Consider the following 12748-nt stretch of genomic DNA (forward strand, 5'->3'; position numbering starts at 1 on the left):
GATTGACCAATGCACTTGCTGGTTTTATGGATTTGATGCACAGGGTCTTTAAACCTTATCTGGACCAATTTGTGGTGGTATTTATTGATGATATATTGGTGTACTCTAAAACTGCGGAGGATCACGAGAAGCACTTGAGAATTGTTTTACAAACCTTGAGGGAACATCAGTTGTATGCTAAGTTTAGCAAGTGTGAGTTTTGATTGAAAGAAATGACATTCTTGGGTCATATAATTTCTAAGGACGGGGTTAAAGTAGATCTAACCAAAATTGAAGCGGTTTCTAAATAGAAGCGACCGGAAAACCCTACTAAGTTTCAAAATTTTATAGGATTAATAGGGTATTATCGGATATTTATCAAGAATTTTTCTAAAATTGCTGGACCCATGACTGAGTTAACTAAGAAGAGTGAGAAGTTTATATGGAATCCTAAGTGTGAAGAGAGTTTTCAAGAGTTGAAAAGACGCTTGACAATGGCACCCGTATTAGCTCTATCGAATGGGAAAAATAGCATTGTGGTCTACACAGATACTTCCAAGGAAGGCTTGGGATGCGTATTAATGCAAAATGAGAAAGTGATAGCGTATGCCTCTAGGAAGTTAAAATCACATGAAGGAAATTACCCAACTCATGATTTGAAATTAGCGACTGTAGTGTTTGCTTTAAAGAAATAGAGGCATTACCTTTATGGAGTAACGTTTGAGGTTTTCACTGACTACAAAAGTTTTAAGTATTTATTTTCTCAAAAGGAGCTAAATTTGAGACAACGTAGGTGGATGGAATTTTTGGAAGAATATGATTGCACGATAAAGTACCATCCAGGAAAAGGCAATGTAGTGGCCGATACTTTGAGTCATCAAGTACAAGTGGCAGGATTGATGATTAAAGAAATGCACTTGTTGGAGGAGGTTAGTGTATGGAACCCTAGACTTGAACTGAGGAAAGTAATTTTTGGGAATATTGTAGTGAATTCCACTTTGTTGGAATGTATCAAGGAGACCCAGGAAAAAGACACTGAAGTGCAAAAGTGGTTGGAGAAAGTCAAAAAGGGAGAAAAGCCGGATTTTAATTTGGGAACGATTGGTATATTGAGGTTTCGGAATCGGATAGTAGTGCCAAAGGATGAAGGACTTAAGAAGAAAATCTTGGAAGAGGCACACCGATCGAAATTTACGGTACACTCTGGAGGGAATAAAATGTACCAAAACTTGAAGAGTTTGTATTGGTGGGAGAGCATGAAAAAGGAAATTGCTCCATTTGTCCATACCTGTTTGGTTTGTCAACAGGTCAAAGCTGAACATCAGAAACCATTAGGACTTTTGCAACCTTTAGAGATACCAGAATAGAAATGGGAAAACATCACCATGGATTTTGTATCAGGGTTACCTAGAACCCAGAGAGGTCATGATGCCATTTGGGTAATAGTGAATAGATTGACCAAATCGGCTCATTTTCTGCCGATTAGTATAAAATACCAATTGGAGAAGTTAGCTAAGTTATACTTGGATGAGATTATCAGATTACACGGGATACCTGTAAGTATTGTGTCAGATAGATACCTTAGATTTGTTTCAAGATTTTGGCAAAACATGCAAGAAGTGTTGGGGACTAAATTGAATTTTAGTACTACTTACCATCCCCAGACCGATGGACAGTCTGAGAGGACGATTCAAACCCTTGAGGACATATTGAGAACTTGTGTTTTAGATTTTGGAGAGAGTTGGAGTAAGTTTTTGACATTGGTGGAATTCGCCTATAACAATAGCTTTCACTCTTCTATTCAAATGGTCCCGTACGAAGCACTTTATGGTCGGAAGTATAGGTTTCCGATTTGTTGGGATGAAGTAGGTGAACGAAAAATCTTAAACCCGACTACAGTGCCTTGGATTGAGGAGGCGAACGAAAAAGTGAAGTTGATGGGCCAGAGGATTCAAACCGCACAAAGTCGTCAGAAGAGTTATGCAGACAACCGAAGGAAGGAATTAGAATGCGGTTGAAGATCAGGTTTTTCTTAAAATTACTCCTCTGAAAGGAAGTTTAATGTCTGGAAAAAGAAAGAAGTTACAACTGAGATTCGTAGGGCCGTACAAGATTATCCAATGTGTAGGAAATGTGGCCTATAAGTTGGAATTGTCACCAAGTTTATCTCGCATCCACAATGTTTTTCACGTGTCCATACTTAAGAAATATCATCCAGACCCTTCTCATAACTTGCAACCGGAAAATATTGAAATTGATGAGGCGCTGACCTATGAGGAGAAACCGATCAAGCTTCTAGATCGTAAGGTGAAAAAATTGAGAAACAAGCAGATTCCGTTGGTGAAAGTTTTTTGGAGGAACCATAGACTAGAGGAAACAACCTGGGAAGTTGAAGAAGAGATTCGAGGAAAATACCCAAACCTATTCTCAAATCAAGGTATAATTTCGAGGACGAAATTCTCTTAAGGGGGAGAGGATGTGAGGACTCGGTATTTTATTTTATTTTATTTATTTATTTTATCGATTTATTCACTTATTTATTGGTTTACCCTAAAATAGTTATTTTCATGATTAATTACCAAAGTGTTAGTTAGTTATACTATCGTTACAAGAATTTCTTAGAAATTTCATTTTATCGCGCATAAGTCGGAAGTTCGCGTTTTCGCGCGCGCGATTAATTGAGGGACTTTAGAAAATTATTGTTAGACTACTAAGAGTGAATAATAATAGTGTTAAAGAAAGTGCATTAGAGGTTTAGTGCACCAGTGAAACAAACCCGAGAGGAATCGGGCATGAAACGCGCGCATATACGCACTATTGAGAGTTGACTTTTGTGTAAAATTTGAACTACAACTACCAAGCTTCCATGAGAAGCTTCCTTCATCAGATTTCACACTCTCTCTCCTTACCCTTGCTGGCCGAAAACTCCAAGGAGGAAGAAGGCCAAAACCCTTCATCATCTCACTTCATTTTCTTGCACCTTTTCACTCCAAATTCACTACACAAACTCACAACAACTTGGAGACTCATTTGGACTAGGAAGAGAGCATCATTTCCATGATTTTCTTGGAGCTCTTGGTGGCCGAAATTTCTGAGTTTCATCAACCAAGAGATAGTAAATCATCCAACATTTGAAACTTGATTCTAGTGAGTTAGATTTCACTTGGAAGCTTGTAGCTTCATGTGGGTATCTTTATTTTGTTGGAAATCATTTGAGTGGGCTCTATGAAATCCCATAATGGATATGTTGGACTGATATGATGATTTTGGGTGTTATTTATGTTGATTAAGTATTAAACTAGTGGATATAAGTTGAAAAGTGGAAAGAAAATCAAAGGAAAACTTGCACGAGAAAGGGCCGAATTCTGCCCTGTTTTTACAGAGCACTTGGTGTGATTTTTTTTGTAGTCAAATGATCTTGAATTTGTTGTAGATATGTTGTTTAGGTTGTGTGGAAAGTTTCCACAAAAAATTACTTGTTTTGGTTAAGAAAAGTTGAGTTTTGGACAAGAACAAAACTGGAATTCGCGTAACAGGGGTTCTTTGGCAGTGAACTTTGAACGATCATAACTCTTTACTCCGATGTCGAAATCAAGTGCCGTTTGCGGCATTTGAAACTAGACACTTCCAGTTTTCAAACGGTATAAAATACATTTCCTTATTCGAAGTGAGTGAGCCGTACTAGTTCACCAAAGTTACCTGTTCTGTTTTGTTGCTCTGCTCGAGGGTCAGTGATGTGCTAGGATTTGTTGCTTGAATTTGAGTTACCTGTTCTGTTTTCTTCTGATAAATTGTAGGCTTATGAATGTAGTTTCCAAAGCCACCAACCATGCCTAATTCCAAGTTGAATTGACTGAGTTATGGCCAAATTACAGAACTGCATCAGTGATAGAAAACCCTAGTTTTGGCTAGCCGAATGGCTTAGCTCGAATTGAGACTTGTTATTTTGAAACTTTTGGTGTTAATCACCTACCAAATGTATGTTGGATGCTTCTTAGACTTTTTCTTCATAAATGAACCATGTTTGAGATGATTTCATTGGCCAAAGATTCGAAAAAAGGAAAATGGAAACATAAGGCAGAATTACCTTGGAAATTCTTGAAACTTTAGTGGTCTTGTTAACTGCTTCCCGTACGAATTTTTGTATGAAATTTGGCAGAGGTGTAGCCCTTATATAGTAGTGTAATCATACCAAATTTGGTGCCATTCCAAGTCCATTTCGATGCCCAACTGTTGTCTCAAAATTTATGTTTCAAATCTAAAAAATTGCCCAATGGTCTTCATTTTGAACCAACTTTGAGCTGCTATATCTTGGCGCTCAAAACTCCGATTCTTGTTCCGTTTATTGTGTTTTAAACTTCGATTGTAACTCTAATTGAGTTTCAAATTTTAGAGGCTAGTTCACATTCTGTGAATTTTGTCGAATTTCTAAAGTTTACCAAAAACCAACCCCAAATCTGTCTTGGAAGTGCATGTCTGTAGATTTAAGCTGAAATTTGAGTGTCTTCCATTTAGAATCATGGAAAAGTGTCTTCTAGAAACTTTTAGTACTTTGGAAGTAGTTTACAACGGTACTAAGTTTCTAATTTTGGACCTATGGAGAGTGAGATATGATTTTTCAAAAATTGCACCTTAAATCTGGAATTTTTGAACTTGAAGTGAATTGAGTTTTTAGAAACTCTTCACTACCCTTCGATATTGCTTGACCGTTTTACACTTGATTTCAAAGATGAAAATCAATTTTTCCTTGTATTATTAAGCCCTACTTTTGAGCCCCGATTTACGAATAATTATGGCTTATTGTCATGATATTTTCCTAGATTGTACAAGAGTACAATCTTCCTTGATAATTGGGGGGTCTTAAGCGATAGTGTGTGATAGATAATTATTGTTTACTCAGGCATTGAAGGGGACCTTCAAGAGGACCTCACAACGGACGCTTAAACACTTGAATTGAGTACCACTCTCTCATTTTGACTAGGTGAGTGTCAAGTGTGTGAAAACGTGTTACGTGTTTAATTGTTATTGAAAATTGAGTATTTTTAAAATGTTGAGTCGAGTGTGTACTTTACCGCACTCGTTCTCATTAAAGTGAAGTGTATTTGAATTACTTGACATGAAATACTTGAAATGAATATTTACGTGAAGTATACTTGAACTACTTGAAATGACTTGTTAAGTGAATTAAGTGAAGTGTTTCAATGATTAATTATGCTATGGCTGCATAAGTCGATTGGAGTGAATCTCCTCGACTCCTAGTGATACTAGTGGAGGACGCCCAAATCTCATTGGCCGACCTTGCAACTCGAGCCGGCATGGGCACGGTCGAGAAGTTTGGTGAGCCATGAGAAACGTGTATAAACTTGATTTAATGGGGAGATCATGCAAGTGGAAAATAGCTCCTGAGAGCTCTTATATCCTTGAATTCTTTCTGTTTACTTTTTCTCGGCCGAATTGTTATTTACTTGAATATTACTGTTTATTCGTTAAATGGGATTGTTACTTGGACAACATGCTTGCATGTGTGTTTCTTGGCCTCACTGAGTATTGGCTTATTCCATTAGTTTGTTTTCCTTAACAGGTGGATTGGAAGATTATGAAAAGCCGACTAGGTTATGTTTTTAATTGGAATTTTGGTTGTAATTATTTAGCCGACTTTTAATGGTTGTATTTTGGAATTTGATGTATCTTTTGAGAATCTGATGTAAGATTTGGATATTCGGTTAAGGAAGCGACTTTTCTTTATTTAGACTTGTATTAATTTGGTATGTATCGTTAAGGTTGAATTGAATTGATTTGAGTCCTGACAAAAGTTGGATAGACGTCCCACGGATACCCTTGGGTTCGCCCTTGGGAGAAGTGGAGGCGTCACAGAATGTGTAAGTTGTAATCTACTCTTAGGCTAGTACATTCTGTTTATTTTGAATGAATGAATATATTGGATGTTCCAATCTGCCATCACTTAGTTGTGTTTTTACAGTTCATTTACAAGTTAACTGGATGTTGAGTTATCCTCGGAAAATGAATTCAATTTGAGAGGTTGAATGAAAGAATCATTTGATAGCCAAATCATGAATCCTGGCTTGAAAGAGCACATACGTAATTTCCAATTTATGCATGAACATGGGTTACATACCATTGGATTAAATAGTCCCAAAAATCAGAGTAGGAAATTCACTGCAATCCTTGCATTGCAGATGTAAAGAAACATGGAAGAATAATAGGAATTCAATTCATCCAAGTCATCCACAACTAGAAGCATACATTCACAACCACCATCCCATTGCTCAAATAAAGGCGTTTCCCTGCCTAGAATCCTATATAAAACTTGAAGCTCCTATTTATGATAATTTCCAGAATCCAGAACCACCAGAAAATAGAATGAAAACACAGCTTCAAAATGTGAAAGTAAGCTACTATAAAACCTGAACATCATATGTAATGCTGGATTGTAAAACAAAACAAATGGTAACATACCAAAAGATAAAAGAAGAATTCATTGCTAACTTGGAACCAATGTACAAAAGATACATTCAGAATTCATTACAACCATCAAATAGACATTGTTTTGTCATTTGCCAGAAATGATTACAAACTTGAAAATGAGCAATATGGTAGCTGGCTTGTTCTCAAGATACATGAGTTCCAAATACTAATGTACAAAAGCTACTAATCTGACAATAAAATATTTCAAATTCAGCAACACAACCATCCAAAAGGTGCTGACTAGCAACATTAAGCTAGGTACAAGATTATCAGTTAGTTGATGTTGGCTTTCCCTTTGTCATTGTAAGGTGGATTTGAACATCTTTGATCCTAAAAGGTACAGATCCTCCTTGGCCAACTGGTTGACTGCAATGTACCACAAAATTTTCTAGGATCCCAAAAGCTTCATGCAGGTTTGGTTGAGCAGTAGGGGCAGAAGATATTATGTTGTCATCTCTAGTTGCTGGGTTGTTCTGTGATGAATCTATTTGCTTTGCACTTCGTTTGGTGCCATTTCCCGGCAATACATCAGCATTTAACCACTAAATATTGAACTCACAAGAAACAATAACTAAATGTACATTAAGTAATAAAATTACAACAGATTTTCTTGATGTTTTTGTTCTTGTCTTTTTTGCATTTGAAGTGTTGCCCCTGACCTGCAACAAAGCATAAAATGCATTAGCTGCTACAATGTTACAAACACAGGTATATCTATTTACACAAATTAGGAATTATTACTTACAGAGTTATCTACTATCATGTCATCTAGTTGTGAGAGATTCATATCCTGATTTGCTTGTGTTTCCTGCCCCTGTTTATTATTTTGACTGGCTGCAACACCTGCTTCCTCTCTAAGCTTACATGTCCGTGTGTTATGACCTTGCTCACCACAGAATGAGCATTTACAGATTTGACCAAATCTCCTCACTTTCTTGCCCTGCTCTTTTGTTTGCTGTATCTCATCAGCAGATTTTCTCCTCTGTTTCTTTGGTTTTCCTGGTGTTCTTCCATAAGTTGGTGGCAGGGGTGCCTGAACATCTACATCTTCCCACTCATGCTTTTCATTCACAGGTAAAATGCAAGGGTCATAACACTTAAGATACGTTTCAACACTATAACAGTCATCAATGTACTACATAGGGTCCTTCATAGCATCCACAAAGCTGAAATTGCATGAGCACATGGTATCCCTGTCAAATCCCATTTCCTGCATGAGCAAGTCCTATCCTCAATATTGACTGCCCACTTTTCACCATAAGGATAAGCAAGTTCAAAACTGACATCGTTTGATTTGTAAGGCACATAGTAAGTTGCCTTGTCAATATTGACCCTCATCCTTTTTCTAATTTTTGGACAGAAATCAAATTTACTCCACTTTTCCCTAGCTCTATTTCTATTTTCTTGCATTCTTTGCATGACAAAATGCCTCAATGCCTCCATTATGACAACAATGGACCCTTCCCTGGCATCTAATATTTTGCTGATAAATGATTCACATATGTTATTCAACAACATATCACATATAGGGAATGTTCAGAAGTGTGATCTATTCCACTCTGGTGGATTCTTGTCCTCTAACCACTTAATTGCATCAATATCCAATTCTGATATGGCTTCCATTCTTCTTATATATTGTGTACGAGTAGTTGCCTTAGCTGCTTTCCATGGAGCTTGTCTCATGGCTGTCCCTTTGAATCCAGCAGCTACCATATTGCTTTGCATATGCTTCACACAAAATCTATGATCAGCCCCTGGAAAAACTGTTTCACATGTCTGAATTATGCCCTTCTGCTTGTCACTCATTATGGTTCATTCATCATCTTTTTCAATTTTTAGATCCTCCTTAAGTAAAGTAAGAAACCAAATCCAGGAATCCTTAGTTTCTCCCTCAGTTGCTGCATAAGCAATTGGATACAAACCATTATTTGGATCAACTCCAACTGCTGTCAGTAATACTCCACCAGCTGCACCGTTGAGAAATGTCCCATCTAATCCAAACACAGGTCTGCAAGCATCTAAAAATCCTTTTTTCACCCCAGCAAAGCACATGTACAATCTTTGAAAATTTCCTTGTTTGGTGACTGAATCACAGTAGTCTTCTGCCACCTTCATTACTACAGTACTATCTGGGTTACTTCTCAAGATTTCATTGATATACTTGGACAATTTATTGTACTGGTCCACATCACTACCTTGGGCCAACTCCTTGCCAATTTTTTTAGCTCTATAGCCTTGATGTCTACTCAAATAGCACTTGTTCTCTTTCATTACCAGGATTTTGAAGCTAGCATAATCCATCTTGGGATTCTCTCTAAATGTGTTAACATATTTTCTGCCAACCCACCCAGATTTGACACTCTTGTTATGATATGAAAACCCACACTTGTACTTCTGCTGGAATGTTCTAACTTTCAATCTGCCATCACCTTTCATCTTCCTAGCATATATGCACCAGTCACATCTTTTTTAGGACAAATTGCCCTAATTCTAATGGTGTCACTCTTGATAAATTTAAATGGTCTACCCCGCTTGATATTCCAGGTTCTAACTGCCTCTTTAAACTCCTTGAATGTGGTAAATACCTGCCTAATTTCAAGTTTGGGGTTATCTGCATCCTTGGGGTCATACATAGGGGGTCTTGAATGACCCTCTTTATCTGAACCTTGGAGACTATCAATATCTGAACCTGAATCTGGTGCAACATCTATGTCGGAGTTGTCATCATCAGTATCAGAATTACTCACCGTTTGTCCCCTAGTTTCCTCTACACATTCCTTTTTTTCATTCCTCTTAAGCTGCTCTTTCCTGTGATTTTCTACCCCTAACCATTCTAAATTATAATCAACATTTTCTTTATTATCATTGTCATCAGAATTTTGCTCATAATCTGAATCTTTTCCTGAGAATTCTCTAGAATCAGAACCCTCTATATATTTACTATCAGATTCATCATCTTCATCTTCTAATTCAAAATCTTCATCATCAACATCAGACCCCCATTGTGATGCTAATAACTCACTAAAAGAAACTTCTATGTACAAATCAACTACCCTTCCATACTCAAATTGATCAACACAATAGGCATGCATTTCTCTATCATGCTTTAACAAACGGAAGCCATGTTCCTCTATCAAAATGTGGTACTTCTTTTCACCTATAGCTCCAATCTGACTTTCTAACATTCTATCCATTGCAAAAAGGCTTATACCTGTGACCTCTACATGATCAAACACCCTTAATTCACCTCCCTCATAATGAACATCAGGTTCAGTTTCATATTCTCCCCATAAGTGACACTTCATAGTCACTTCCGTGCTATCACTGTCTACATTTAAAAAAAAAGAAACAAAAACAACAAACAAACAACACAGGCCATAATTTAGATGACAGAAATAGTAAAACTAGCAAACCGACAATAAAAAATGCATACTTTAGCAAAGATTCAAAGACAATGACCATCAATTGTAGTAAAATAAGTCCCAATTGTATAGTATGAACCAGCATGATAAGAGCCCGTTTAGAGACACAATGGGACCACATCACAAATGACAAATTTTTGTAGGGTTTTTTTCAAGATTGGTTATTAATAAAGCCTTAATTACAGATTTTTTGTCCCCCCAAGTACAAAAGCATCTTTTCCACTATATTCTAACATTATAGTTGGCGATTGTGCATATATATCACAAAAAGAAGGCAAAATCACATACCATAATTAGGTGCTGCCAGCTTGTTCATTTTCTTAGGTCTCGCTGCCATTTTTGCTTTGCAAAGCCACGAGGAGCTTCAGCTTGACTGAATTCGGCAAGATTTTTCCGTATTTTTTCATGTTTTGATTCTTGATTTTCACTCTTAGGGTTCGTTGTTCTTTTGCTGAAGAGAAGAGACCAAGGTTGAGAAATACGAGAGCAAATGTTTCTTTTTCTAATTTTCAACCTTTTTGGTGGGCTCCACTCCTTGATTAGTGAATTTTAGCCTTTCATGTCTTTGTTTAATAAGACAAAAGGCAAGAGAAAGCTGAAAATATTAAAAAACATGTTTCAGAAATTAAAAAAATTGAAAAAGAGGTTTTAGGTGCCGGCACGTGATCTCACGTGACTTGGTTCTGGTTGAAATTGAAGAAATTCCATCAATTGTCCACTTTTAGCGCAAAATTGAATAGATTGGGGACCAAAATTGATTTTCGAAATAGATTGGGGACTAATTCCGCGCATACACTATAGATTGGGGACCAAAATTACAAATCTCCCTTCTTTTTTTTATTTAAGTTTTTCAGCTTTTTGTATTTCTCTAACATATGCCTTATGGACACTCATTAGCAGTTGCCCAATGTACCATGTTTATACACATTATAATTATCACTTTCTCTTACATTTATATATTTTTTCTAATTAATCCACTTGCATTTGTACACTTTCTTTAATTAATCTTATACTTCGAAAAAACTAACAATTGAAATATATCTTAATGGATGCCCAAACAGATAGTAATTTTTTTCTTTCTTTTCTTTTTATTTTCTTTTGTTTTTCCTTTCTTCTTTCTCTACTCCACACAAGCACCATTGATACACTACCACCACCACCACCTCTCTCTTTCTCCTTCTTTCTCCTTCGCCACTTGCTACCACTACCTTTTATTCCCTGCCCCTCCCCAGTTCTCCTTCCCTTATCCTTTTCCTCTTTTTTCTATCCCTCTTCCTCTCTCTCCTCTCCTCCTTATGTTGCGCCTCTCTCTCTCTCTCTTCCTCTCCTCCCTGGCAAGTAGATCCAGTTGCAACCAATGATCTCTCCTTGGTGATTGGATGGTCCGAATCTAGTTGCAGGGATGAGATTTGGTCTTGCAACCAGACCTAATTGCTGGAGAGGAGGGAAAGAGTGAGGAAGGGGCGAGAAAGGGAGGATAGGATAGGGGAAGAGGGGAGGGGAGAGGAGGGAGGAGGGGGAAGGGGAAAGGGGGAGAGAATGAGGGAGGGGAAAGAGGAGGAGAGAAGGGAGGAGAGAAGGGAGGAGAGAAGAGAAAGAGGCAACAGTGGGTGGCGGGCAGTGGTGGCAAGTGGTTGAGATGAAGAGGGAGGATTGGGAGGAAGAGGAAAGATGAATAATTTTTAAAAATTTTAAAATGTTTCAAAAAATTTAAATTTGTAAAGACACCCATGATAGTTAAGTCAAAGGAATTTGAGCACAAAAAATAAATGGAATTTGATCCCGCTTTTTTTTAAGAGCGGCATCAATCCCATAATTGACTATTTTGTTAATGGGTAAAAGACAAAAAAAGACACCTATGGTTAAGCAAATATATGGACAAGCTTCTCGTGGTTTCAACACATATAATCTTACACCTCATGATTTGAATTAAATTAAAAAGGCAATGGAAATCGTCAAAACTAATGTGGGTAGATGAAATTATAAAAATAATATATATATATATATATATACATACATATATATATATATATGTATATATATAAGGGTAAAATGCAGAAAAGCCCCTTGTGGTTAAGCCAACTTACAAGAAAGTCCCCTGTGGTTTCAAAAGATATAATATTCATCCCTTTCACACATAAAACAGTTGTTTTGATTTGATTAATATTTGTATATGAGATAACACCATGATCACAAGAAAAACCCGCAATCATCCATTGCACATGTAAAGTACAACATCCCTTTTGATGGTTTTTTGATCTCGATGATTTTTATTTTTGCTTTTTGTGAACACTCACAAGTTTCATATTGGTATCATAGAGTTTAGTTTTACTGCCCACTTGAGAGCTTGAGAAAAATATAATCAACTATTTTGCAAAATTTTTGTTCACCTTATACAAAGAAAAAGTATTGAAATTCTTACTTTAAATTCTTAAAAAAGATCTTCTAAAATAATATTATAATAGCAAAAACCCAAATTTAAAACTTTTACCATGCACCAAAAGTAGTGTGCATAAGATCGGTGATTCATTTCTCTCAAGAAACTTAACTCCCTTTTCAATAAATTTCCTAAAAGTTTTGGATCAAATCCAGCTTGTATGTTTTGAAATTATAGAGGGTATTTTTATAGGTTGAGTTAACCATAGGGGGCTTTCCTGTAAGGGATAGAATAGGTATATCAACTAAACATTAATTATAAAAAATTGTTTTCAAGTACCACTAGTTGGAAAACAAGTGCATGTGCCTCGAACACATTAGTTTTGACAATTTTCGTTGCCTTCTCAGTTTAGTTTAAATCATGAGGTGTCGAAATTTATGTTTTGAAACTACGAGAAGTTTTTCTGTATGTTAGCTTAACCACA

At 36.6% G+C, this 12748-nt stretch overlaps 1 protein-coding gene across 1 annotated transcript; it reads right to left on the reverse strand.

Annotated features, from left to right (window-relative positions):
• Positions 1-6460: 6460 nt before the first annotated feature.
• LOC113732609 (uncharacterized) lies at positions 6461-11795 on the reverse strand. The gene is made up of 2 exons (XM_072080644.1): positions 7211-11795; positions 6461-7124 (listed from the first exon to the last, which is right to left on the reverse strand). The coding sequence occupies exon 1, from the start codon at positions 9768-9770 to the stop codon at positions 8898-8900; it is 873 nt and encodes a 290-aa protein (XP_071936745.1). The 5' UTR covers positions 9771-11795; the 3' UTR covers positions 6461-7124; positions 7211-8897.
• Positions 11796-12748: the final 953 nt, after the last annotated feature.

The sequence above is a fragment of the Coffea arabica genome, chromosome 2e (assembly GCF_036785885.1).
Source record: "Coffea arabica cultivar ET-39 chromosome 2e, Coffea Arabica ET-39 HiFi, whole genome shotgun sequence".
Taxonomy (NCBI): Eukaryota; Viridiplantae; Streptophyta; class Magnoliopsida; order Gentianales; family Rubiaceae; genus Coffea; species Coffea arabica.

What these genes read in the sequence shown, in the direction of transcription:
- LOC113732609 (XM_072080644.1), bottom strand. Translation starts at nt 9,770, where the DNA reads ATGAAGTGTCACTTATGGGGAGAATATGAAACTGAACCTGATGTTCAT.